The sequence below is a fragment of the Sarcophilus harrisii genome, chromosome 2 (genome assembly GCF_902635505.1).
Source record: "Sarcophilus harrisii chromosome 2, mSarHar1.11, whole genome shotgun sequence".
NCBI classification, from domain to species: domain Eukaryota; kingdom Metazoa; phylum Chordata; class Mammalia; order Dasyuromorphia; family Dasyuridae; genus Sarcophilus; species Sarcophilus harrisii.
In genome coordinates, this window is record NC_045427.1 from 561,509,896 (window position 1) to 561,536,695 (window position 26,800).

The 26,800-nt window shown below is 35.0% G+C and overlaps 1 protein-coding gene across 1 annotated transcript in view; it reads left to right on the forward strand.

Moving 5' to 3' along the window:
* The window catches only part of SORCS3 (sortilin related VPS10 domain containing receptor 3), a 694,786-nt gene that overhangs the window by 468,881 nt on the left and 199,105 nt on the right, over positions 1 to 26,800 (forward strand). Inside the window, exon 6 of the mRNA XM_031955808.1 lies at positions 21,354 to 21,418. Coding sequence (XP_031811668.1) covers positions 21,354 to 21,418 — 65 coding nt within the window. The remainder of the gene's footprint in view (positions 1 to 21,353; positions 21,419 to 26,800) is intronic.

Below are 26,800 nucleotides of genomic sequence, written 5' to 3' on the forward strand. Positions count from 1 at the left end.
AGTCATCCTTGCAAAACCTTGTGTTCCAATTTTTTTTCCTCCCTCCCTTTTTTCCACCCCTTTCCCCCAGTTGGCAAGTAAACCAATATGTATTAAACTTGTGCAAATCTTCTATACATATTTCCACAATCATCATGCTACACAAGAAAAATCAGATCAAAAAGGGGAAAAATGAGAAAGTAAACAAAATTCAAGCAAACAACAACAAAAAGTGGAAATACAATGTTGTTATCTACACTCGGTTCCCACAGTCCTTTCTCTGGGTGCAGATGGCTCTCTCCATCACAAGAACATTGGAACTGGCCTGAATCACCTCACTGTTGAAAAAAGTCCATCAGAATTCTATAATCCTGTTGCTGTCTACCATGTTCTCCTGGTTCTATTCACTTCACTTAGGATGAGTTCATGTAAGTCTCTCTGGGCCACTCTGAAATCATTTTGCTGGTCATTTCTTATAGAACAATACTATTCCTTAACATTCATATGCCATAACTTATTCAGCCATTCTTCAACTGATGGGAGTCCACTCAATTTCTAGTTTCTTGTCACTATACACAAACATTTTTTGCACAAGTTGGTCTTTTCCCCTTTTTATAATCTTTTTGGAATAGAGGCCCAGTAAAAACAATCCTGGATCAAAGGGTATGCACAGTTCGACAGTTTGAAAGTCCTTTGAGCATAGTTCCATATTGCTCTCTAGAATGATGGGATCAGTTCACAACTCCACCAACAATGTATTAGTGGGGCATGACTTATTTTGATAAAGGCTTTGTTTGCTTCCTTTTCTAGATGTTTGTTTTTTTAATCTATTCTAGTTCCCCTTCCCCACCCTGAACAACAAATCAGAGTCAAACTCACTGGTCTCTAGTTTGCATTCTCTATTTTTACCTTTATTCTGAACATTGCTTTCTCCAATCCTGTATGTCTCTTTCATTTTCCATGATTATTAAAAGATCATTATATAGTGTCACAAGACTCATTAATCTTTTCAATTTCCAGGGGTTGTAATTCATGTGAGCCTGATGTCTTGAACTCATCAAAAGCACACACATATTCTTTTACATACTCGCTTCATATCTTGGATATTAGCCTCCTATTAGCTATTTTTGACCTATTCTTTCCATCCCTACCCTATTTCTTCTTGGCAGAAAAAACAGGTAAAAAAGGGGGTTTAATAGCTCTGTGTTCTTTCTGTCATTGGTTATCATAATCTTATCCTCCTGAGCAGTTGTCCTATTACTTCTTCAACTATGCTCTATTTTTCAATATAGCTAAAAATAACACTCTTTGTGTTGTCTTTAACCTTCCTTTCCAGCAGCAGCTTATTCTAAGCATTAGCTCTCCTGGCACAATTCTTATGAATCAATGCCACCCTTTGTATTTATCTTCCTCTACTTGCCCTTATTATCATTTTTTGAGTATGATTTTTAAAAAATCTGTGTAAGTTCCCTCATACATAGTGGTCTTTTTTGAATAGAGTACAATTCTTGAGACCTCCTGGACTGACATCCTCATTAAATTTTAGTCTGTGAGATCTTACCTATTGTTTCTCTAAATCCTTGGAAATCTTGGTTACATGACAGACTTTTCTGTTTTCCTCTACTTCTTTATTACAAATACTAAGATAAATTAGATAACTTAATTCTCTCAATAGGCTGATGAATTTAAATGACAGGCTTAGATGAACCATATCTTTTAAATCTGAAAGATTTCATAGAGGTGACTCTTGAGCCACTATTCCATTCCTACATTTTCTCTCGTAAGCATATCTGCCTAATAGACAATATTATTTCCACTCTGCTCTTTCTCCTTAAACCTCTGCTTATCCTACATATTTTGAAAAATACATATTTTCCTTAAGCCATATTCTAGTCATGGATGCCATCTTTCCACACTTCAGTGATACCAGTGAGATTAAATGTGCCCTCTTATGTTGATATCTCTAGTTCACTTTGCTTGTTCTGAAGAAGCAGTCTCCTATCACATAGGGTATAGCTTTTTAATTTATATTTTGTGCATTTGGATATAAACATACCATGGATTTTGTTGCTGGATTTTCTCTAAGATTTTATTTCCCATGAATTGCTACCTGTTCTTTCTAGATTGTATTTATATGAGATACTATATATTATATTAACAAGACAAATACATTATTATCTATGGTCCAGGTATCATTCAGTCATTCTATGACCCACAAGTCATTCTTCAGATTTATCTTTCTCCTCCTAAACTCCTGATTTAGACAAACAGCAGCAATGAATACTCTGCTGGTACCTCAAAGGTATTAATTTTCTTACCGGAATCTTCATAATATTTGGCAATGTTTTCTGAATTCCATCTGCCTGAATCATTATGCCCATGTAAATCACAAGAAAAAGGTGTTGTAATTATTCAGTTATCCCCTATCATTCTCTAAACTCTTCATATTCATCATTCCTTATACTACAATAATATTCATGACAATTATATATCTGTTTGTTTGCCCAATCACTAGGTGTAGACCTCATTACTAGTTTATTTTGTTATTACAAAGGATTCCACTATGAATGTTGTGATACATTATGGATAATATATTGCCAATAATCTTATCATGATATAAATCTAGTTGGATTGTTTGGTCAAAGAACATAAATTCTATACTAATGTTTGTTACAGAATTTCAACTTGTTTTCCAGAATGGTAAGATCATATTTACAGTTCATCAGCAGTGAATTAGCTTGCCTGTTTTTCTATAGACCTTTCACCATTCATGCTTTCTAGTTTTTTTTTCCTTTTCCTATTTTTATACTTATCTTTCATTTTTAAGGACTAGGGAATTTTCTTAGATAATTTGAGGATACAGGGACTTTCTTACAGCTCTTTTACCTTTCCTATAGTAGAGAGAGACCCATCAATTTGTTTTGTTCACACATACACATTAATTAACACTAGCCAAAAAAAATGAAAAAACAAAACCAAGCAACAAACCATAGTACACTCTTTCAATTTACTAGAAACCTTCTTTCCTCTATGCTTTCCTGCAGTCCTTGGTTACTGCATTCATTTTTACTGCTACTTCTGGTGACTAATTCTTGGGCAATGACCAGAATATATATACACATGCATATACTGTCCTTTCTCAATGAACTTGAATGTCTTTTTGTGAGAAGATACTACTATTACTACATGTTGAGTCACTCTAGAGCATTAAAATAACCTTCAAAGATTTGTTCTTATTTGGCAGATCTCAGGCAAAACCTCAAATTAAACAGTAACCTCGCTTCAGAGGATATTTGTGAGTTTTTTTTCCCCCTCTGAGGCAATTGGGGTTAAGTGACTTGCCCAAGGTCACCCAGCTAGGACATGTTAAGTGTCTGAGATTAGATTTGAACTCAAGTCCTCCTGACTTCAGGACTGGTGCTCTATCCACTGCGCCACCTCACTGTCCCCTTTTGAGAAGTTTTTAAATAGAAATACAACTTGTAGATTTCCCTCTTTCTTTGTCATCTGTCTTCTCAGAACTGATCAGACTTCAGGTAACATTTACTTGCATCTTGTCTTTTTGCTTTCCCAGCATCTTTGTACAAAATCTAGCTTCTCGGTGTGACTTCTAAAATTTGGACTGTAGAATTGTCCAAGATAGAGTAGAAGGGGCCTATCCATTTTCTTGTTCTGGATACAAATATCCATTAATGCTATCTGTGACCATATATCTTTTTGGGCTACCATCTCATTCTGCTAACTGATTATGAGTTTTTAGCTAATTTCTTTTTCTGATATTCAGAACATGGCCTGGTCTTTTCCTACTTCTGCAGTTTTCCTACATGTGACTGCTAAATACACTGATGTTTGAACTGCTTTTTACATATATACACAAATGCATATTACATATGGACATAACACACCATCACCTATATTGATGCCTTTGTACTACCTGCTCCCTACTCTTTCCTCTCTGTGCCTAGAATCCTCTCCCTTTTCACTCTGCTTTTTGTTTTCTTTAAAAGTCAGCTGAATATCTGTTTCTAAAGAAGAAAAATGATGGCATCTGAATATAGACCAAATCCATGGTTTTTTCTTTTGCTTTCTTCCTTCTTCCTTCCCTCCTTCTTTCTCTGTCTCTGTCACTGCCTCTCTCTCCTTCTCCCACCCCTCTCTCTGTCTCTCTTTGGTCTTTTATTTCTGTTTTCTTCTACAAAATTCTTCTGTTTGGTTCTGTTTTCTAAGGTGCTAGTGTTTTGTGATTTTATATGTATAACCTACATCAAATAGTTTGTCTCAGGGAGAGTTGAGGGGGAGGGATTAAAGGAGGGATAGAATTTAAAACTCAAAACTTTAATGAAAGATCAAATGGTAAAAATTGTTTAATAAGTGAGACATATAAACTGTTAGTTTAAAAAGCACTCAACTTAAATGCTTCTTAATTCATGAAAACTTTTGGGTTCCCTAAACTTTTATGCTTTCCATCCCCAGACTGTTTTGTATTCATTGCATATATATTTTGCATATTACTATGTACATCCATATTTTCTCCTTTCCTCTATCCTCTTAGAATAAAGTTCCTTCAGGACATAGCCTGTTTTAGTTTTGTCTTTGCATTTCCAATACTTACTTCAGTGTCTGATGCAGAGTAAATTCTTAACAAATACTTTTTTGATTGATTGATAAATATAGATTAGATTCTATTTCAAAAGTGTTTATCTTACATCTAGTATTTGTGTAGTTTTTAAATCTAAGTGTAGAAACAACAGTATCCATAAAGCATTTTATAAGTTAAAAAAACCCTTTAGATCCAAGGTAAATTCCCTCTTATAAACATCAATCTATTATTCTAAATCTTTTCAGACATCAATTCTTTTACCAAATAATCAATTATTTTTAGGTTTTTGTCTGCCAAAATTTTGATGTATGCCATCTGTGACTTCTTTCAAGTTATTGGCAAGAATTTTGAAAAGTAAAGCTAAGAATTGAGCTTTGTGGTACTCCACTAAAGACTTCCTCCTAATTAACATCAATTTCTTAGCCAATTTAATCATGCAATTTAAGAAACATTTACTAAGCACTGACTGTATGTAGCACATTATATAAAGTATTTATGCAAATATTTAAAATTAGAATTTTATATTCTCTTGGAGGAGAGGGGAAATCAACATTCTTTGAGTAAATTTGTAGGGCAATTACTAATCCAGATATATCAATATTTACTAATTCTGACCAAAATCAAGAGTCTGTTATTATGCTTCTTGGTATCTCCCACTATGCTTCAGAGAAGGTTTGGCATATATTATACAGTCATTGAACTTCTTGTTGATTGTGTCAGATTCTTATTTAGCTGGAGTAGTGACTTTTCCAAGGTCATGTGGCTAGTATGTATGAGTCTGGTCTAGATAGAGGAAATTGTATTACTTTTGAGAGATTCTCTCTCATAGATCCTTCCTGAATCCTTTTGTTCTAATAAATTTCTCACTCATACAACAGTGTCCATCCTGAGGTCAGCCAAAACTGCTCTTTGCATCTGTTTCTAAAGCAAATATAATCTTAAAAGCAAATTAATCTTCAAGATTTAAACATTATCTCAAGACAATTCTCTGTTACTCATTTCAGCAGGAAAAGATAGACTTTGAAAAACCAGCCCTCTTTTTATATATATATTATTGTGCTACACCAATTGGCAGAATGATCATTATTATTGGGCTTGACAGTGGTCAGTTTACATCTTACAGCCTTGCAAATCCTCCCCCTGAAAGTTCTTCTCTGTTGCTTTTTTGCCTCAATTCTATTTTTCAGGGGGATTTGAAAATTATCTTATCAAACCAGAGCTTTATTTTTTTAATAACTTTTTTTATTGACAGAACTCATGCCAGGGTAATTTTTTACAACATTATCCCTTACACTCATTTCCGATTTTTCCCCTCCTTCCCTCTACTCCCTCTCCCAGATGGCAAGGCAGTCCTATACATGTTAAATAGCAAACCAGAGCTTTAAAAGCATTCTGGTCAAAGGCATTTATTTAAGTCCTGGGTCACCCAGTCACCACATATCAAACATGTCACATTCCTCCTTTCCCAAATGACATGGGATGATAGGAATCTAGAACTCCCTGCTCTATCTAGCCTCTCCCCTTCCTGATTAACAAAGGCAAACTCTTAATATTTCCTGCTCTATGATAGGCATTGTTAATGAGATATTGTTGCTTTCAGTTATGCTGCAGGCTTCAGCAGTGCTTTGTGTTTCTGACTTGAGTAGATGTATATGACACACAGATCAAGTCTAAATAAAGAAGGACCTTAAACTGAGATTCAAAAAAGGAACAAAGTGGTCAAGCAAGAATGATAATCCATGTCCTTTTTATTCTAAATCTCTTCTTTTCACTACCTTTACATGACGTGAATTTACATAAACACAACCAATTTCCCCAAACCTTTTGAGAGTGAAGGGGGAAGAATAGGGTGCTGGTATTCACAGCAAACAATAGGATTCACCCTGGGTGATTAAATAGAATAGGATCTTTGGCAAAACTCGACAAGATGTTTCCATGTTTGTTAAACAAGAACCATTTGTTTAGCTCAGGAGCATCTGTTGAATAAAAGAGATATCTGATGTGCAGTTTGCTCATTGGAAATTAACAAACCCTGTAAAAATGGTAATTTGTCAGCAGTTATATGAGGCAGAATTCATTCTCTGTGAGAGAACAAATTGGAACTTCCTCCCCTGGTCTTCCAGAATATCCCAAAGTCAACTGAGCAGAATGAGTTTAGTATAATTCCTTGATCATTAACGAGAGCATGCATGAGATGACTAGAGGAAGCAAGAAAGTAAGTGTCCTGTCAGGCAAATTTCAGATTCTTGGAGGAACTAGCCTGGACCCAATTTATTTGCATAACTTGTTTCCTCTGGGAACAGGGGAAGAAGGTCAACTGGCTGGTAGATTGGTGTGCTGTTTTAATGCATAATCTTAAAACTATCAGGCAGTTTGAGTCTTTTTTTTTTTTTTTTTTTTTTGGTTCAGTAGAAAGAGCAGTACACTAGCTCAAGAGTCACAGACCCTGAATTCAAATCCCATGTTTGATGCTATCTTGGGCCCCTGGGCCCAAGACTTAACTTTCTTGAAATGAGGTCATTAGACTGTGGTACTTTTTCCAGCTCTAAATCTTCTTTTTATAATGCCATGATTTATCTCAATCTCTCCCCCAACCTTTTTCTTTATTTTTTTATTTTTGAGGTTAAAATAAGTCATAATAAATACAATAGATGTTACAGCTGATGCTGTCAGATTTAGTCAATGTTGGTCAAAAAAAATTTGGAGATTATCTTTTCTTGACCCATTTCTGTCCAAACTTTTCCTAGTTACATGATGGTGTTATTGTCAAATCCAGCTTTGTTTGTGCCTTTTATTGATCCTCCAATGCCCACTGTATACCTGATTCTGAATGAATCTTTAGTGAATCATAAATTGGAAAGGCAGGTGATCTTCTAAGGGACAACACTTTCCAGCTCCTTAATAATTTCAGGAAACTGGAAGATGAAGGTTGTGGAAACAAGGGTTGGACTTGCCAACAGATTCATATTTAAATAGCGTGCCAAGAGGATTGTTGATTAGCTTGAAACTAGTACTGTTTCGCTAAATTGCAATTTATATTCTTTATTTAGGATTATTTTTGGAGGTGAAAAAAGTTTTTGCTGGGGAGTATGGGAGATGGTAAGGAAGATTCCCAATCTCTAAATAGCAAAGAAAATTAGCTGGCTGTGGACACTTAGCAACTTGCTGTCTCATCTCTGCCCCTTAGTACAGTTTGCAATTGTTCTTGCAAACTTTCTGAATAAAAGAAATTAAAGAAGGGGAAAAAAGCCTATTAAATGATCCAGTCCTATCCCTGACTGATTCACAACTGTTCCCTGGAGAGAACTCCAAAGTGTCTGGTCTAGTTTAATTTGAATAGTCCCAGGGTTCCACTACTTCCTTTGTGAATCCCTGCTATAGTCTAATAAATGTCCATTTGAATGATTCTAGTCATACTGGGGCAGTGCCGAATTTGCTCTTAGAGATATCAAATAAACTAGCTCTACGAGGCCTATAGGGAAGTACATGTGATTGGTCAATTATTATATTGCAATATAAGTCTTTGTGATATGTCCATTTATGTATAAATCATAAAACTGCAATTATTACAACATAGAATGGCAAAAAGGTTCTTTGTTGGGAGAGTGGGGAGACAGAAGACCCAAATTCTAATCATAGTCTTGAGTTCAATGTGTAACCATTACCCAGTATCTCTAATGGATCTCATCCTAATAAAAACAGTGATTTGTCTCAGCTGATCCAAAATTCAGTTTACCATAACTCTAATATTATATGGTTCTGTGAAAGTGATGTGGATGGATACTGGGAATAGATTGAATAAGTGGTGGGAAGATATTGAAGTAGAGCATTACTTTTTTTTCAAAACTAAATGATGATAATGAAGATGATAAGGAAAATGATAATATTTATAGAACTTACTATGTGCTATTTAACATATTTTCCATCTGGGGGTGAGAGTGAGGGGAAGAGAGGGAAAAAAAATTGGAACACAAGGTTTTATAAGGGTGAATGTTGAAAATTAGCCATACATATGTTCTGGAAATAAAGAAGCTTCAATAAAACAAATTTAAAGAATTTACTACGTGCTAAATACTTTAGAAATATTTTCTCATTTGATTCTCACAACAACCCTGGGAGGTAGATGCTATTATATCCCCATTTTACCGGTGAGGAAACTAAAGATAAATAGAAATTAAGTGGCTTGCCTAAGGTCCCACAGCTGATAATTAAGTGTTTGAAGCCTCAATTGAACTTAAGCTTTCAATTCTAGGCCTAGAAATCTACCCTGTGCCACCTAGAGAGGGAGAAGATACAGGACAGATATTCATTTTTTTCTCTCTGTCATTTGGACTTGGGGTTTGTGTTTTGGAGACATGATGTGCCTGATGGTGTATAAAGTGATAAGCCCTAAACTAGTGCATTTGGCATATATGGGCTTCATATAGCCTCTGTTCAAATCCATTTCATCTTTCCAAAAGGCAGGAACATTTTGCCAAAGATATTTTCTCTTGTCTAGGCCAGTGTGTGAAACTTGAAGCCAGGAGCAGTAGCACAGAGACTAGCTAATGATGGGTTCATTGGTGCTGAGTCTGCAGCATGGTGTCTTGTACAGTTAACTGTGTGGCAAAACCTGAGAGAGGAGCATTTTATGCAGGATACAATTAATGATATTCCTATGCTAAAAGGCAACATCCATTCATTTGATTAGAATGACCAGAGACAGCTGATTTCCCCATAAATACATTTTTAACCCATAAATACACCTTTTTCCTTTTGGTTTTTCCTCTTCCAGAATTTTTATAAAAGATTTTCTTGTAGGTCATTTTTCTGTGGCCTTTCTGTTTTCAGAGTAACTCACTGACATTTGTGTAGATCTTAGTCTGTACCACAAAATCTAACACTTTATTACATTCTCCTTTGGAGTCATAGAATTTTAGTGTCACAGCACCTTGGAATTTTAAGGTTGAGAAAAACCTGAAAGATCAGCTAAGAAACATGGAAAAGGAAATCAGTTCAGAGGGAGAAAGTTTCTTGCTGAAGGTCACATCCTTGTCTTTCTTGCAGGGGTCCTTGATCCTGAGCTCTGGGGGATCTCAGAGGTCACCTTGTCTAACTGCCTTCCTTTGACATATGAGGAGAATGCTAGCCAGGAAGGCTAAGTGGTACTTAGCAAAGGTCACATAGATAGTAAGCAGCAGGAGCAGAATGGGAACCAGAATTTTCTGATTCCAGATGCAGTGTTCTTTCCAAAGTGCTAGGACCGAGAAGCCATTGGTATGCTCTAGGCAAACTTTAAAAATTGATGCTCTCTCCTCCTTTCCCTCTGCTGAGATGCCTCTACCCACCTCTCCTCCACCCCTGCTGCGTTTGATAAATTGTGCCTGCTGCATAGACACTTTGAGTCTGATGAATGTGAACTAATATGTGTGGGGAATGTGTGTGCAGTCTAGATCTCAAATCTCTGTTTTTCTTGGTATGGGGAAACCTCTTTTCTGGAAACTACCTGCAGCAATGCAGACTGACAATTTGGACCTAAGTTCTGTAGACACTTGCCTGAGGCACAGAATAAATTAAGTGATAAATTTCTTGTTTTATAGCCATTTTATATTATAGGTAAGACTACTGTCCCCCTCCTCATCTTTATCTTCATCGTTTGGTTTTGGAAAAAATGTGATGTTCCATTTCAGTATCTTCCCACCACTTTTTCATCTATTCCTGGTGTCCATCTCCATCACTTTCACAGAACTGTATAATGTTAGAGTGACGGTAAGAGGAATTTTGGATCAGCTGATACAAACCATTGTTTTTATTAGGATGAGCTCCATTAAAGAGAGTGAGGTCATGGTTACACACTGAACTCAAGATCAGGAGTAGAATTTGGGTCTTCTGTCTCCTAATTCTTCCAACAAAGAATTTTTTGCCATTCTATGCTGTAATATACTGCACAGTTTTATACGGCTATAATATCAGCCACAAAGCTGTGCAATAAATTCACGATTCCCTACTGGTCATTTCACTCATTACCAACTGACTAATTTGAAAATTATATTTCTTTGTTGGACATAGAGAGCATACATATAATTTTTTTTTATTGTTAACAAAAATCACATTTACAGAAAGGCACATAACAAGTATCCCTCAATGTATTCCATCTGCTATGCACCCTTGGTGATGATTTCCCTTTTCTCTTGTTGGGTGTTCAGATTTGTTTTGTTTCCAGAGGAAGTAACTTGATGACAAAGATCATGGCTTATCTAGCTTATCTATTGGCTTATCTATTCTCCATCTTGAGTAGCACATTAGGTGCTCAGTCAAGATTTGTTCTTTGACTTGATTTATGATTCCCTTAGCTTGTTGTCCCTAAAAGCTTTTATCTACTAACCATATCTTCACTTAGATCCTATACTATGTTGGCTACAGCCTCTAATTTGGAAAACACAAAATTATCCAAAATCATAAATAGGATAGGTTCTTGAAATATACAGGTTTTTGTAAAAGGTCGATCAACTTTAAATGACTCTGTTTCTGAATTAATTAATAAAAAAAATCATTAGTACAATTAGATGAACATTGGTTTAAACCAAATGGGGAAGAAACATTTATAGAACATAATATAAATTATGTGTGTATGTGTATATATATATGCATATGTATATGTATATATATATATATATATATATATATATATATACACACACACACATGCACACAATTCTGAATTTCTTGGAATTAATATTTCAGCAAAAGGGCATAGTTATTCCATAACTTGTCATTATTTAAAGTATGTGATCAAATGTATTTAGTCATTAAAGAAGGGCATTCAAGATCTCCTAATCAACTTAACAAATTATTTATGGTTACTAAAAGGAAAACAATATTGAAAGTCAGAGAAGTGAATTTGAATTATGCATCAGATATTTACTCACTTCTTGATAAATGGGCAAATCATTTAATCTCTGAATCTCCTTATTTGTAAAATGTAAATAAAAATTTCTATAATAATTACCACATATAGTTGGTGAGAATTAAAGGAGATAACTGGTCAATGTAAAGAGTTAACCCTAAAGTGATACACAGGATATTCCAAAAGTCTTAATACAGTTTTAAATTTAAAATATCTCTCTGAACCTCAACAACAATAATAAAAACTGCCATTTATACAGTTCCCCAAAAGTCTTAATGTAGTTTTATTTAGGACAGCTAGGTGGTACAATAAATGGAGCACTGGGTTTGCAATAAGGAAGACTCATTTAGCCTCATACTGCCTAGCTGTGTGACCCTGGACAAATCACTTAACTCAGTTTGCCTATTGTAAAATGAGCTGGAAAAAAATGACAAATCACTCCAGTGTCTTTATCATAGAAAACCCAAATGGGGTCATGAAAAGTTGGATATTACTAAAACTACTGAACAACAACAGTAGGACTATCAAAATTTTAGTTTAAAAGTGTACTAAGATTTTTGGGACACTGTGAATAATGATAGATTTAATTATTTTTATTAATCACATCTTTGTTGTTGTTTGGATTCAGAGAGGTATTCCTGGAGCCCAATGGTATCCTGCCATTATTCTTTTCTATTTAATATTCTACAGGCTATTACACAATGTAGATAAAATTAACTTTTTTTTGTACTAGAATATAAGCATTATGAAGTAAGCTTATCTTCTGTAAGCTCACAGAAACATCCTCAGTATAATTTCCATTCATAAATAGCGAAGGTAGCTACTTTAACCAGCATCTAATTCATTTCAATCTTCTTGATCGGGTCTCTATTTTGTGTGGGGGGGGGGGGGAGGAGGGGAAATACAATAATATATCATCATCATCATCACCTCTTCTTCCTTTTCTTTAACTCATCCTTTTCTTTCTTCATCCTATCACCTTTGTAATATCTTTTATATATGCCCCTTTCTCTCCCTTTAACACTGTCACCATCATGGCACAAACCCTTATTACCCCATTCCCAGACTTTTGGAACAACCTGTTAATTAAATCTCTCCCCACTCCAGTCCATTCTCCACTCCACTATCAAAGTGATCTTCCTAAAATGCAGATCTGACCATATATCTCCCCTACTATCAATTCAACAAACTTCAGTAGTTCTCTGTCATGGTCTGTAGGATCAATTATAAAATTGGGACTTTTGGGGACTTTTAAAGCATGCATTCATGACCTGCCTTCATTTATCTTTCCACCTTGCCACTCTGCTAACACTTTGCTTCCCATTCATGTACTCTATATCCAGTGATAGTGACCTCCTTGTTCTTCTTCAAAAATGACATTTCATCTCCTCTCTCTGAGCACTTTACTTGCTTCCCCCATGCCTGGAATGCTCTCTTTCTTCACTTTGCTTCCTTGTCTTCCTTCAAATCTCAGCCAAATCCATTTTCTGCAAGATACTTTTGCCTGTCTTCCTTAATTTTAGTGCCTTGAGACCTACATTCAGTTTATCCTACATGTATCTTGTTTATACGTAGCTTATTACACATTGCCCACCACATAAGTCCATGTGCTTCTTGGAAGTAAGATCAAGTCCCTTTCACCCTCATCTCCTCTACCTTTGTATCCCTAATGCTTTGCTCTGTATCTTTCACATAGTAGGTGCTAGATAAATGCTAGATGACTCACTGAATTACTTCAGTGAAGTGGTTGAAACTTCAATATGTTGCTGAAAGCTATTAAAATTTATTGTCTACTAGATACTTTAGAAGACATAGTCAGTGGGATAGAATGACAGACCAGAAGGGTATAGAGGTTTAGAGATATAGGAATAAAGAACTAGCCTTTCTAAAGTGACAGATGACAAATCACTATACCATAAGTATAAACCCAAAGTACCTGAGAGAAATTGACAAAATATATTAAAGCTGTTAGTATTTGTAAAAATCACTTAATATAATGACTGACACATAGATATAATGAAAATGTTTATTCTTTTCCCCTCCATTTAATATCATCAATGAATATAACTATTGTTCACAACCACCAGATATAACATTAATTCATTAAATTTTTAAAAATGTATTAATAGGTGTTGCCATACTGAATATTCATTGTTGCCAAACTACTTGGAATGAAGGACTTTCAAAATATATTCTTCTTAGTGGGAATAGTTTAAATTATGTGAAAATTCATGTCTTATCAGTAATTGGAGTTGTGCTGTTATTGTTATTATTGATTCTTCTATTAAAGTCCTACTCCAATATCTCATCCTGGTGTGGAGATATTGAGCTCATTAATACTGTGCCACCAAAGTCTGACAGATTTCTTCCAACTGGCAAGACGTTGAGTATGGGGGTAGTGTATCAGCCTAGATTTGGAAAGGATCATCCTCTGATTGGCCAAAGACATAGTGTTGGGTTTTTTTGTGTGTGCATGTCAATAGCCACTCTCAGAGATCATTTACAGACAGAAGAATTGACCTTTGAATTATGGAGGGAATACCTGGACTGAAACTACACATTAATTGATTTATTCTCATTCTCAACCTCTAGCCTTTTGTTGCTGACAGGGAAAGAGACCTGACATTGTCTGAGTACCCATGGGTGTAGAAGATTCTAACATGGAAAATGCCAGATACATAGGAAGTCAAGGATACCTCCTAATCTAGGGCTCATACCTTAGCTATTCCTTTGATTTCTGGATTTGGGGTTTTAGATGTTATCCACTGAATCAGAAGTTCATTCATTGACATAAAAGCTATTTATCCATACGTTTTGGGAAAGATATAGATTCACATATCTATATGTGAATAGCAAAAGATAATGTCACCATGACAAGTATGCAAGAGACTAGATTGAGATGCTCAGATTATGAATAACTATTATTTCTAATGAAAAAAACCTCAAATCAAATCTTTAAAATATATTGTTAATATAACTTTTGTTTTTAATGGCTTATATTTTTTCCTAGAAGGCTATTCCTATAACAAAGAATTTTCACAAAATGAAAATAAGAAGAGACAAAATACATCAAAACCAATCAAAATATCAAATATATCTTATGTTAAATGTTAGATACAACATTTTATACCTATATTAATTCTTATTCCATTTCTGCAAAAGGAGTTTGGGAAGTGTTAAGATCATATCTAATAACTTTTATTTGAGGCCAAATTTGCTCTATATACTTTCCTAATATTATACTTAATTATTTTTTGATTTTTTTCTCTCCCTGATTCTCACAAACCCTGTTATTTACATTGATGTTTGCTTTACATTACATGTTGTTTTCATGTCTTTGCTAACTTTGTATCAGTTCACATAAATCTTTCCATATATCTCTGTATTAGTCATGTGCATCATTCTTATAGTATAATAATACTCTATTACATTAGTCATACTGCCAATCAATGAGCATCTATGTTGTTTCTAGTTCTTGTAGCCACAAAAAAATAATGCAACTGTAAATATTTTGGTTTCTATGGGACCATTTTGTCATTTATCTCCTTGTGATATACACTTCACAAATAGAACCTTTGGGTCAAACAGTATAGATACATTTAGCCACTTTCTTTTCACAATTCTAAATTGTTTTCCTGAAAAATTGTACTGATACATAGCTCTACCAGTAATGTACTGGTTTTTCCACATCCCTTCCAGCATCAATTATTCCTTCCTTTTTGTTAATTCTGCCAATTTTCTGGCCGTGAGATGAAACTTTGATGTTTTAATGGACATTTCTTTTATTCTTTCATGTGGTTAATAGTTTATAGTTCTTTATTTGGGAGCTATTTGTTCATAACACTGAATCAGGTTACTTTGTCCTTTTCTGAGACTATGGCTCTGACCTGACATCCTAGTGACCATCAGAAAACTTCTTGTAAGGGAGATGTTAGCACCCTCTCATTCCTGCCAGAAGAGTCTAGAGACATCAATGAGCTGACTAGGCTAAAAAGGATAGAATAGGTTTCAAAGGACTTTATTGAAGTTGGCTATAGAAGGAATAAAAAATATATATTATATAGAACCTACTCTATGCCAGGCCCCATGCTATGTTCTTTACAGATATCTCTTTTGATCCTCATAACAACCTTATAAGGTTGATTTTTCTAACTATTCTGCTCATCCCCAACACTTCTTATTTATGGTTGGTGATACCATTGGATGATTGGAAACCATTAGATCCTTTTCTGATGCTTCTGTCTCTTGGCTGGGCAGCTGATGGAACTCTGGTAGTGAAATGGGTTTAATCACCAACTTGCAAGACACAGGTAATGTACTTATCCAGGAGGAAACAACAAATAGCATCCTTGTCTTTGCCAGGATATGGAGAGAAGACATAGCCTGTATTGCTATCATCTATCCAGTTATGAGCACAGAGGGCACAGGGGTAGGCAATGGGAAATTGGATCTGTTAACCCAGGGCCTGATTGCCCCAATTCTTGTAGGAACTAGGTATGTTTTGTAGGAGATAGACACAAGGGTCTCCAACACTCAGTTGCAGCTGTCAGTCAATAGTCAGTCAATAAACATTTATTAAATTCCTGTGTGTGCCAGGTACTGTGAAAAGCACTAAGGATACAAAAAAGAAGCAAAAGACAATCTCTGTCCTCAAGATGATCAAAATCTAATGATAACAACTTCTCATTCATTGAAAATCTAAGAGATTTTTCTTATCCTCTGAGCACAAGCAGGCCACCGAGTTCCCCCTAACATGAAACCAAATGAAGAGTTGAAAACATTGAGAAATCTATATAAATCCAATAAAATAAATTTTCTATATGGGGTTTCCTATCTTTCAGTTAGTCATGTGAAGCCTGGATAGTCTAAGAATGGATAGTCTTCCCTGCCAGGAAACAGAATCTCTTCCATTTAAATTATGTTTGGAAGATTCTGAAGATCACCTGAAAGTTTAGGGTACAGAACACCAAGGTCCTTTTTTGAATTAAACTACCAAGCATTCAAATCCTACTGCAGAGAAGTCAACTCTAATGGGCTGGCCATGCTGTTTGAATACCATAAGTAATGCTTACCTAAAAGACTATGTTATGGAGAATTTACACAAGGCAAATGTTCACAGAAGAAATGATGCAAGAACAGTTTCAAGGTCTCATTGAGGAACTTTGGAACTGATTGTGTGAAATGGGCAACACTGGCATAAGATCACCCAATGTGGTGTGCCCTCATCAGAGAAGGTGTCGTGCTCTCTGAGCAAAGCATAACTGAAGTAACTCAAAATAAAATAAAATATGTAAAAAAAATCCATCCCAAATGTTTAGGTGGATTTTCTGTGCCCTGAAGAAGTATAATATTAATAAAGTACCAAGTGGGAGAGTGGTTTAAAAAGTGAAGAACTCATGAGACATTTATCACTGTCACAGAATATACCATCTTTTACATGAAACAGCTCATGGGCTAAATCAAATATAAATTTTAAATTATTATTATAGATTTTTATTAACAAAACATATGCATGGGTAATTTTTCAACATTGACCCTTGCAAATACTTCTGTTCCAACTTTTCCCCTCCTTCCCTCCACCCTCTCCCCTAGATGGCAGGCAGTCCCATACATGTTAAAGTATATGTTGAATACAATATATGTATACATATTTATATAGTTATCTTGTTGCACAAGAAAAATTGGTTTTAGAAAGAGGGTAAAAATAACCTGGGGAGAAAAACAAAAATGCAAGCAAAGAACAACAGAAAGAGTGGAAATGCTATGTTGTGGTTCACACTCATTTCCTAGTGTTCTTTCCCTGGGTGTAGCTGGTTCTATTCATCACTGATCAGTTGGAACTGATTTGGATCCTCTCATTGCTGAAGATGGCCACTTCCATCAGAATTGATCCTCATATAGTATTGTTGTTGAAGTGTATAATGATCTCCTAGTTCTGTTCATTTCATTCAGCATCAGTTCATGAAAGTCTCTCCAAATCTCTCTGTATTCATCCTGCTGGTCATTTCTTACAGAACAATAATATTCCATAGCATTCATATGCCATAATTTACTCAGCCATTCTCCAATTGATATACATCCATTCAATGTCCATTTTCTAGCCATTGTGAAAAGAGCTGCCACAAACATTTTTGCACATATGGGTCCCTTTCCCTTCTTTATTATCTCTTTAGGATTTAAGCCTAGTAGTAATACTGCTGGATCAAAGGGTATACACAATTTGATAACTTTATGAGTATAGTTCTAAATTGCTCTCCAGAATGGTTGGATCCATTCACAATTCCACTAGCAATGCACCGGTGTCCCAATTTTCCCACATCCCCTCCAACATTCGTCTCTATCTTTTCCTGTCATCTTAGCTAATCTCACAGGTGTGTAGCGGTATCTCAGAATTGTCTTTTTTTTTTTTTTTTTTTGCATTTCTCTGATCAGTAATGTAAATCAAATATAATTAAGCAATGTGTTTGAATGAAGCTGACCTTTAAAGTCAGAGGGAAGAGGAGGAGGGAAGCAAGAGCAGGTAGGATCTAAGGAGTAAGGAAGTAATTAGGGAAGAGTTGGGGAGGAGCCTTCATTATTAGCTCTCAGTTGACAGGGATTAAAATACAATACAATAATTTCTTAGTGTCATTCTTGATGTCTTCTCATGTTCCATTTCAACCTGACTGTTTCATAAAATTGGTTCTGATTTGAGGCCAGTGGTTCTGAAACTTTTGTTCTCAGTAGCTTTATGCTATTAAAATTTTTTGAGGATCTACCTAAAGAGTTTTTCTTTATATGGGTTACATATGTAGATATTTATCATATTATAAATAAAAATCAATTTTGAATTTGTATTCCTTTTGAAAGGGTTTCAGAGACCCGTATTATTTTCTGAACTACACTTTGACCACTGGACCTCTGCTCTAGATCTTGTGACGATGTAGAAAATGGCAGGAATGATTTCAGGTTAACTGAATGTTAGGATAATCTCTTGTGCTACCAAGCAGATCCTTCATTCCTGAAATAATGGGTATCTTGTCACAGACAACCTATGCCCCAAATTATTTTCAATTAGACTGCCTCCTAGAAAGCCTTTTCCAGATGTCTACCTTAGGGTTTTTCCTCTTCATTCCTACAACACTCAATGCACCTCAAATTTCTAACACAACTTTCTATGCCTATAGCTTTAATTTTTATGATATCCTTGTATGATTTTTCCGGTTGCTTTCTGTGTGTAATTTGGTCATCCCCACAAGATGTTAAGATAGTTGATATTACTGGTTTGAGAAAGGAGATGGCTTATCTCCTCCAACTCAATACCAGCTGGATGATTTTCAATCTTATCATACTGCCTTTATCATTGCCCTCTAAAACCAAATCTAGCTCTCAGTTTCTTTTAATTAGTGCAATGGACCCAGTGAACTAGATTTTGTTTTTCTTTTTGTTTAGTTTTGACACTTGTATACCCAGTCTTTGTAACCCCTTTTAGGGTTTTTGTGATAAAGGTACCGAGTGGTTTGCCGTTTCTTAATACTCTAGCTCATTTTACAGATGAAGAAATTGAAGCAAATCTAGTAAGTATCTGAGGGCAGATTTAAACACAGAATGATGAGTCTTTCTGACTCCAGGCCTGGCTCCAGCTTCGCCAACCAGATTGTCTCTAGTTTCAGGGAAAAAAACGATATTGATAACTGGAAGTCCTTCCACATTAATTCCCTCAACTGTGTTTTGGGGCTGGGAATCTAACCCAATTTCTGCTCCTAAATTACTGCATGAATTGGGACAAATACCTTAAGCATTCTGAATTCTATTTTTCTTGAATATATGGTGGCAATAATGATATCTGTACAGGATATATGCAGTTTAGGAATAGATGAACACTTGACAGGATGTTTCAGGAGGGATTTTTTGCTTCAAGTAAGGACTTAACTGTACCTCTAAAGCCCATAAGATTTCATTCTTTTATGATTCTGATACTTGTTCTACTTCTGTTTTTTGTTATGAGGAACAAATGAGATAATAGATATAAAAGAGTTTGTAAAGTGAAAAGTTTCATATAGGTGATCATCATTATTATACACCTTTAGGAAATGTTTTTTTCAATATATGAATTTTGTGAATAACACAAGTCTATTTGAAAAAAGTTAATATTAAGTGTCCAAATGATTTTTTAAAGAAATCTCAGCCTTATTAAACAGAGTACTGAATATAACTAATTTTGCTGAATCAGTATCATCCATCTAAATGTATTAGCAAATGCTTATATTTTACTCAATAATATGATGCTTTTAGAGCTGATTATACTTTATTGAGTTATTTGCCCAGGAAGTAAATAACAATAACAATGACTACAACAATAGTCAGAACCCTGGTGTTATTATAATCTCCTTTTTGAACTGAGACTGCTAGAGTTCAATGGCTCACATAAGGTTACACAGCTAGGAAGAATCTGAGGCAAGTTTTGAACTCAAATCTTTCTGATTCCAGTTTCAGGGCTAAAATGGTCCCAGTTTGCTATGTTTTTGTTTTTGTTTTTTTGTTTTATTTTTTTTTTTTTAGTTTTGTGTGTGTCTGTGTGTATTTAAATCATTTTTATTCTCTTTCCACCTAATCTCTGTCAGCTGAGCTGTATTTTTTCCCCACTATCAGTATACTTTTAGCAATTCCCTTTGAAATTTGCTTCTTCAAATATAAGTTGTACTAAGAAAACAGATAATCAAGTATGTTAGAACTGTATCAGAAACAAAGAGTAAACATAATTTTAAAAAGAGGGATTTGGGAGTTCCCCTGTGAATAAAATGCATTGGTTTCAGGGCATGAACTTTCCAAACATCTGTGATATATTGTCAACCTTTGATGTTTTCTTCATGACTCCAAATGCACCTTCCAGATAGTTAAGGTTGTCAGCTAAGTGACCCTTAGCTAAGTGTGGTATAATAACATGATAATGATGATTATTCTGGCAGCATATGAGTGACATTTATAAAGTTATTTTATGGGTTACAAGTTATTTACCAATTATTTTCTCATTCTATCATTACAACATCACTAGAGATAAATAAGCACATTAATTCCCAGAATCTCATAACCACTGATGCTTGGTGTCCTCAAACCTCTGATATTTGATATGCCCTTTGGAAGAGAGGAAAGGCTCAGAATGTGAATGAGAAAACAGTTTATACTGGCCTTGTTGCATAGATACGTCCTTGTTAGATCTCTGTGATGGTCTATGGGCATCAGACTTTGAGTAGTTTAGCATTATAGTCATGTATATGGAGCCTTCCTAGAAACATATATACTCAGATGCAACTGGAAAATTTTTTGTTGCCTTGGAACTCTGCTATAAAAAAAGTTTCTGCATTTCTCTCACCCAACTCTATGAATCCCTGCAAAGATCATCAAAAGGACTAGTCCCAGAAATTGTTATTTCTCTCCACAATAATTTGCATTGTGCCTCCCCCCAGCTTGGGAAAAGTCTGATGGGACCCTTCCTATTCCCCCTGACATAAGCAGTCTTTCAATTCCCTATAGCTTAGCCACAATACTTTCCTTATGGTGCTAACATTTAGTCTGCCATTTTATGAATATGAAAACTGAATCCTAGAGAGATAGATATTTCATAGAGCATAGTGGTTAAATCTTGATATTCAACATAGGTCTTTTGACACTAAACCTAATGCCCTTTTTATTACATCACAGTAACAACACAAAGAAGTTTCAAAGGACCATATCATACTTTGCTCCTTTCGTAAAGAACAGTCCATTTTGTAGAACTTCAGAACTTGGTGATGTGTACCTCTGCTATCTGGTAGATTTGACCAAATTTTCCCAAAAGGAGAGAATTGTATGCTTTAGACATGGTCTTATTTTTGGCTCATTCTCACAAATACTCTCTTTCTTCTCTAGGTCAGTCACAGGCTTGGATAAGGAGCCTGACCTTGTACACATGGAGGCGAGGACGACTGACGGATGTGAGTGCTGCAGAAGCAAGGTTGATACACAGCCGTGCTGAGCTGGGGCCAGAGGGAACCAGCCATTCCTCTCTAATTTACATTTTAACGGACTGGGAAGATGTAGGACACAGAGCTCCATTACTGACATCTCTCCTTATCTTTGACCTTTTGGGCAAAGGAAAGGAAGAAGGAGGGGAAAAGGCTTCTTTAGTCTTTAGAGAAGTCCCATAGAAATAGACCAACACAGACCAATCTCTAAACATTTCCTTGTTCTTTGGAGTAAGGATTTTGATATGATAATATTTGGTTCATAATTTCATGTATAATTCTTTAGTATAGTATAATTCTAAAAGAAATGTATACCAACATAGAATGTTTATTTTTAAATGAAATTTGAATTTATATGAAAGTATCCTTTGCTTTAAGAAAATGTGCTGTACAAAAATTCAGATATGCTATACCAAGAAGTAATTGAGTAATTATTTTAATTATCACATAGACAGTACTAAAAAAATACTTGTTGACTGACAGGACTCACTGCCAAGACAATGACATTTGAAATTTTAAATGATATTTTCTTTGAGGATAGACAGCAGTCATTTATTAAATACTACATGTCAGACCCTGAGGAGAAAATGAGAGAAAACTAATAAGGGGAGCACAAAATACCACTGATCTCTCCTTCCTTGTATTATCTTTTATTTAACTTGTATGTGTACATGGTAGATTCCTCAGAAGGGAAAGAGAAGATTTGAGCATGAAACTGAGTCTTCAGTATATTGTGGTGCCTTAAATAGAAACAGGAGCAGGGAATTAAAAGACAAAATCAAAGGACAATTTATTTTACACATATTGAATTTGACATACTGATGAGATATAAAGATAGAAAGACCTATCAGACACATAAAGATGATATGGAACTAGAGCTAAGGAGAGGTTTGTTGCTATTTAGTTGTTTTTCAGTCATGTCCAATAAAGATGATATGGAACTAGAGCTAAGGAGAGATTTGTTGTTGTTTAGTTGTTTTTTAGTTATGTTCAATGCTTCATGTCTCCATTTGGGCTTTTCTTAGCAGAGATACACTTCCTTCTCCAGTTCATTTTAGAGATGAATGACTGAGGCAAACAGAGTTAAGTGACTTTACCAGGAATATACTGCTAGTAAATTTCTGAGGTCAGATTTGAATAAAGAAGATGAGTCTTCCTGACTCTAAATCTGGTATTTTGTTCACTGTGCCACCTAACTGCCCTAAGAGGAGATATATAACCTAAATATCTATGTAAATATATTTATAGAGATATATCTCTGTTTATCTACTTATATAATAGATCAGTCTGTCTATGTATCTATATATATAAATTTCTCCATTATCATATATGTAACATATAACTTTATATATATATATATATATATAAATTTATGTAAATACTGACAGATCTTCTTGAAAGTCAAATGCATAAAGATGACAAATAAACATCAATTCACTCATCAAACGAGAAATTAAGCAGAAGAAATGAGGGTCCAGAACCAAATATTGGGGGACACAAAGGCTTAGGGTACTGTATAATTGTCCTGTCCCAGATACTAAGAAGAAATAGTAAGATAGGTATAGGAAACAGATGAACAAAGTGACATAGAAACCAAGAAGAAAGAGTATCTACCAATTTCTGAGATAATGTAATCAATAGTATCAAAATCTTCAGAGATATTTAGGAGAATGAAGATTGAAAAAAAGGTTATCAGATTTATTTATTAGTTTCAAAATTATTAGTGACCTGTTATAGAACAATTTAAGTAGGGTGATAGGGTTTCAGAAATCAGTTTTCAGACTTTGAGATATCAGTGAGTTATGAGAAATTAGCAATAGCAAGCATAAATTATTTTTTCTCTGATTAGATAGCAAAAGGCAAGAGGAATTATAGTTTGAAAAGATAACAAAGTCAAGTGCTATTTTTTAAAAGGATAGATGAATCCTGAACACATCTATTAATAGGAAGGGAAGAAGGAAAGAAAGAAGGAAGACAAAGGAGGGAAGGAGACTAAAAGGAAGAATTTATTATCTATTTTATGGCAGTGACTATTTTAAGTGTTTTATGAATATTGTCTTATTTAATCTTTACAACAACCCTGGGAGAGAAATGCTATTATTAGCTCTGTTTTACAGTTGAGAAATTTGAGGCAGACAGATTCAGTGATTTTTCTAGGACTACATAGCTAGTAAGTGTCAGAGGGTGACACTTTCTGATTTCAGGTCCAACTCTCTTTTCAGTACCCCATCTAGTAATCTCTTACAGGAAGACCTAATAGATGAGGAAAGATTAGAAATAGATCAGAAAGAGGAAATGATCTGTGGGTAAAGCTCCCAAAGAAATAAGAGTTGATGAATCAGGTGTAGAAGTAGAAGGGTTAGCTATGGCAAGAACAGTTCTCAGACACTTAATAGCTGTGTAAGTCAGGACAAGTCACTTGACTTATGCCTTGGTTTCCTTATCTGTATAAGAGGTATAATAATAGCAATTAGCTGACAGGTATATTGTAAGGATCAAACACAATAGTATTTGTAAAATACTTTGAAAACTATAAAGTGTATAAATACTAGCTTTAATTATTATTATTATTCCTCAGACAAATGGCAACTGACAAGAGGATGGGAAGAGATGTAGAACTATTTTGTGGCATATAGCATATGGAAGATGAGAGATCTCATGGCAGATGGCCTCATCTTTCATAGGAAAGTAACAGATGACATTATCTTTTGTGAAAGAAGAGAGTAGCCTAAGAAGGGAAGAGAAAGACTTAAAACAGTCACTGTGGAGGATAAGTAGAGCTTAAGTTAAGGATTTTTTCTAAAAAATTAGTTTTTAATTCTTTTTTAAAGATTGCTTTGTGACATCGATGGCCCAAATGAGATTAGATAAGTGGACTTGTAGTAGACCTAGTCAACATGACTGCATATGTAGTCCCAGATCTGGGGCTCATTCTCCCAACCTACATTTACAGGCTGGGGTCCTCGAAGACAGAAGGAGAAACAGCAGCACCAGGAGGAGGAGCAGTAAGAGGAGAAGGAGAAAGAGAATGAGATGAAGGAGGAGAGACAGATAAACTCAAAAATAGACCCAGGTTCATAGGGTGAGACAAATACAAATACAGAGACAAAGGTAGAGAGAAGAGACAAAGGTAGAAAGACAGAGAATTCATCATCCAGATGATTTCATTATTTACAATAATGTGAATCTGAGTATCCAGCTCTCTCATTTCATTAGCATTCACAACAACCAACCCCCAACATTCTACCTCATCTACCAATGGAAACAATGACAACTTAAACTTCATTGCTATTACCCCAAACTATTCTATCCCTAAGATCTGGAACTGTGATGTTCCTATGATTTCTTATTATATTATGTTCTCTGTGTGTCTCTCTGTCTCTGTTTTTCTCTGTGTTTCTGTCTCTTCTTTTTCTTCTTTCTATCTGGGTCTCTCTCTACCTTTGTCTCTGTCTCTTTGGAATGGATAAGACTTATCTAGATACTGAACTTCTTGAGAAAGGAAATAAAATGAATCAGAAGCTGGCAAATGGTGGCAATGGAGATGTGAATCAGGATACATAGAATGATGGTGTGAACCTGAAAAGAACAGAGGTGGCTAAGTGACAGATGTAGGAGGAAGGTCTGGAAGTGATTGTGGAAGTAGAGAATAGGCCAACTACTATATATACTATTATAGACTTGCCATGAAGGAGATCTCAAACTCCAAAGGGCTTTTGCAGTGGAGCAGCAGGTATTCTGTCTGTCTTAGGAGCAAGTGATGCCTATATTCTTGATTTATCTCTTAAAGAAGAGCAAGAATATTTAATGCAGTCCATAATAACCTAAAAATAAGTATGCAAATATAACCTTTGTTAATTAGTTCCATGAAAACACAGTATTGGAGAAAGAAGAGGGTTTGAACCTCTAGTAGTAAAGGCTTAAACTTTATGCAATTACCAACTCTGCCACCTTAACAGCCCTGTTCTTGGGGTGTTAGAAATTGAGTTAGGATATTGAGATGGATTCATATGTTGGTTCTAGGACTTATCAGGGACATTGGCCCTATTTCTCTTGTCCTTTCATACTGGGAGAAATGAATTTACAGATAGAAACCGACTTGGATTTCTCTGGTCTGAACTCAGATCACTGTGTCCTACAGGATAAATATTCCATATACCGTGTAAACATGTAATTTGTAAGGTGCATGATCAATATCCAGATTATAAACATTTTAAATTATATATTTCAGAGGCCTGAGAATATTGAATTTTTGTAAATCAGTTCTCATCTTTTCCCTTTCCTCTCTTCTCTTATAAATCCCCCTTATCCCAGAAATCCTTAGAATAAGGGCGAGGAGTAATTGAACTGCTTACACTGTTCTTAGAGGTCCTGACTGAGCAGCAGGGGACTAAAGGGACAGATATGAGGTTATATCAAATGCCTGAGCACTGGTAGGTACACCTTTTGTACTTGAGGACAGAGCTTATGATTTGCCAGCATGTCTTTAAAATACCACAGCAAAATTTTTTATGTTGGCTTGAATTTTGAAAGTTCCCAATTAAGCTCTTGTCTATAGGCCAGAGATGATTTTTGTCTCCATAAATTGAATCTTTTTACAGCAATGTTTTGCTTTATTATCATAGGGGTAACTTTTAATGCATTAATTAAATTAAATCCATCAATTATTAAACTGAAAAGGCAGGGGGAGGGAAGCATTTCATATATATATATATATATATATATATATATATATATATATATATATATGTGTGTGTGTGTGTGTGTGTGTGTGTGTGTGTGTGTATGTGTCCACTATAAACAATTAATACAATTAATAGTATTTTCAATGTAGGAAGAAGACATAGAAATCATAACAGTAAATTCAACAAAAGCAGTAAATTAATGGTCTCAAAAATTTTACACAAATTCACAGAGTTTAGGAAAAGTGTCAAATAAGGAAAACTTAAAACAAGAAGGCATATTTGATTTTAAAGATATCACCAAGTCATGATGATATGACTCATAACTTGTATATTGTTCTTGAAGCCTATTGCTTATACAAAAACAGTAATATAGGTGGTGATATGTAGAATAGCATTATAATAATTATAAATACATGTAAGAAAATCAAATAACTAAAAAGGACAAAAAATAGCAGAGAACATGTGTGTGAAGTTTGATAGAGGCAGACTTAGAAGTAATATTACCCTTAAAATATATAACAGAGAAAGATGAAATATATTAGGAATTTAGAAAGTGTCACAAGCTTGGCTCAGAGACATTATGTAATAGGAGAGATCAGTTATATGGTTGTCTGCTAGAACTTTTTCTCTGATCAAAGTACACCCATGCCCCTTCAAGAAATTTTCA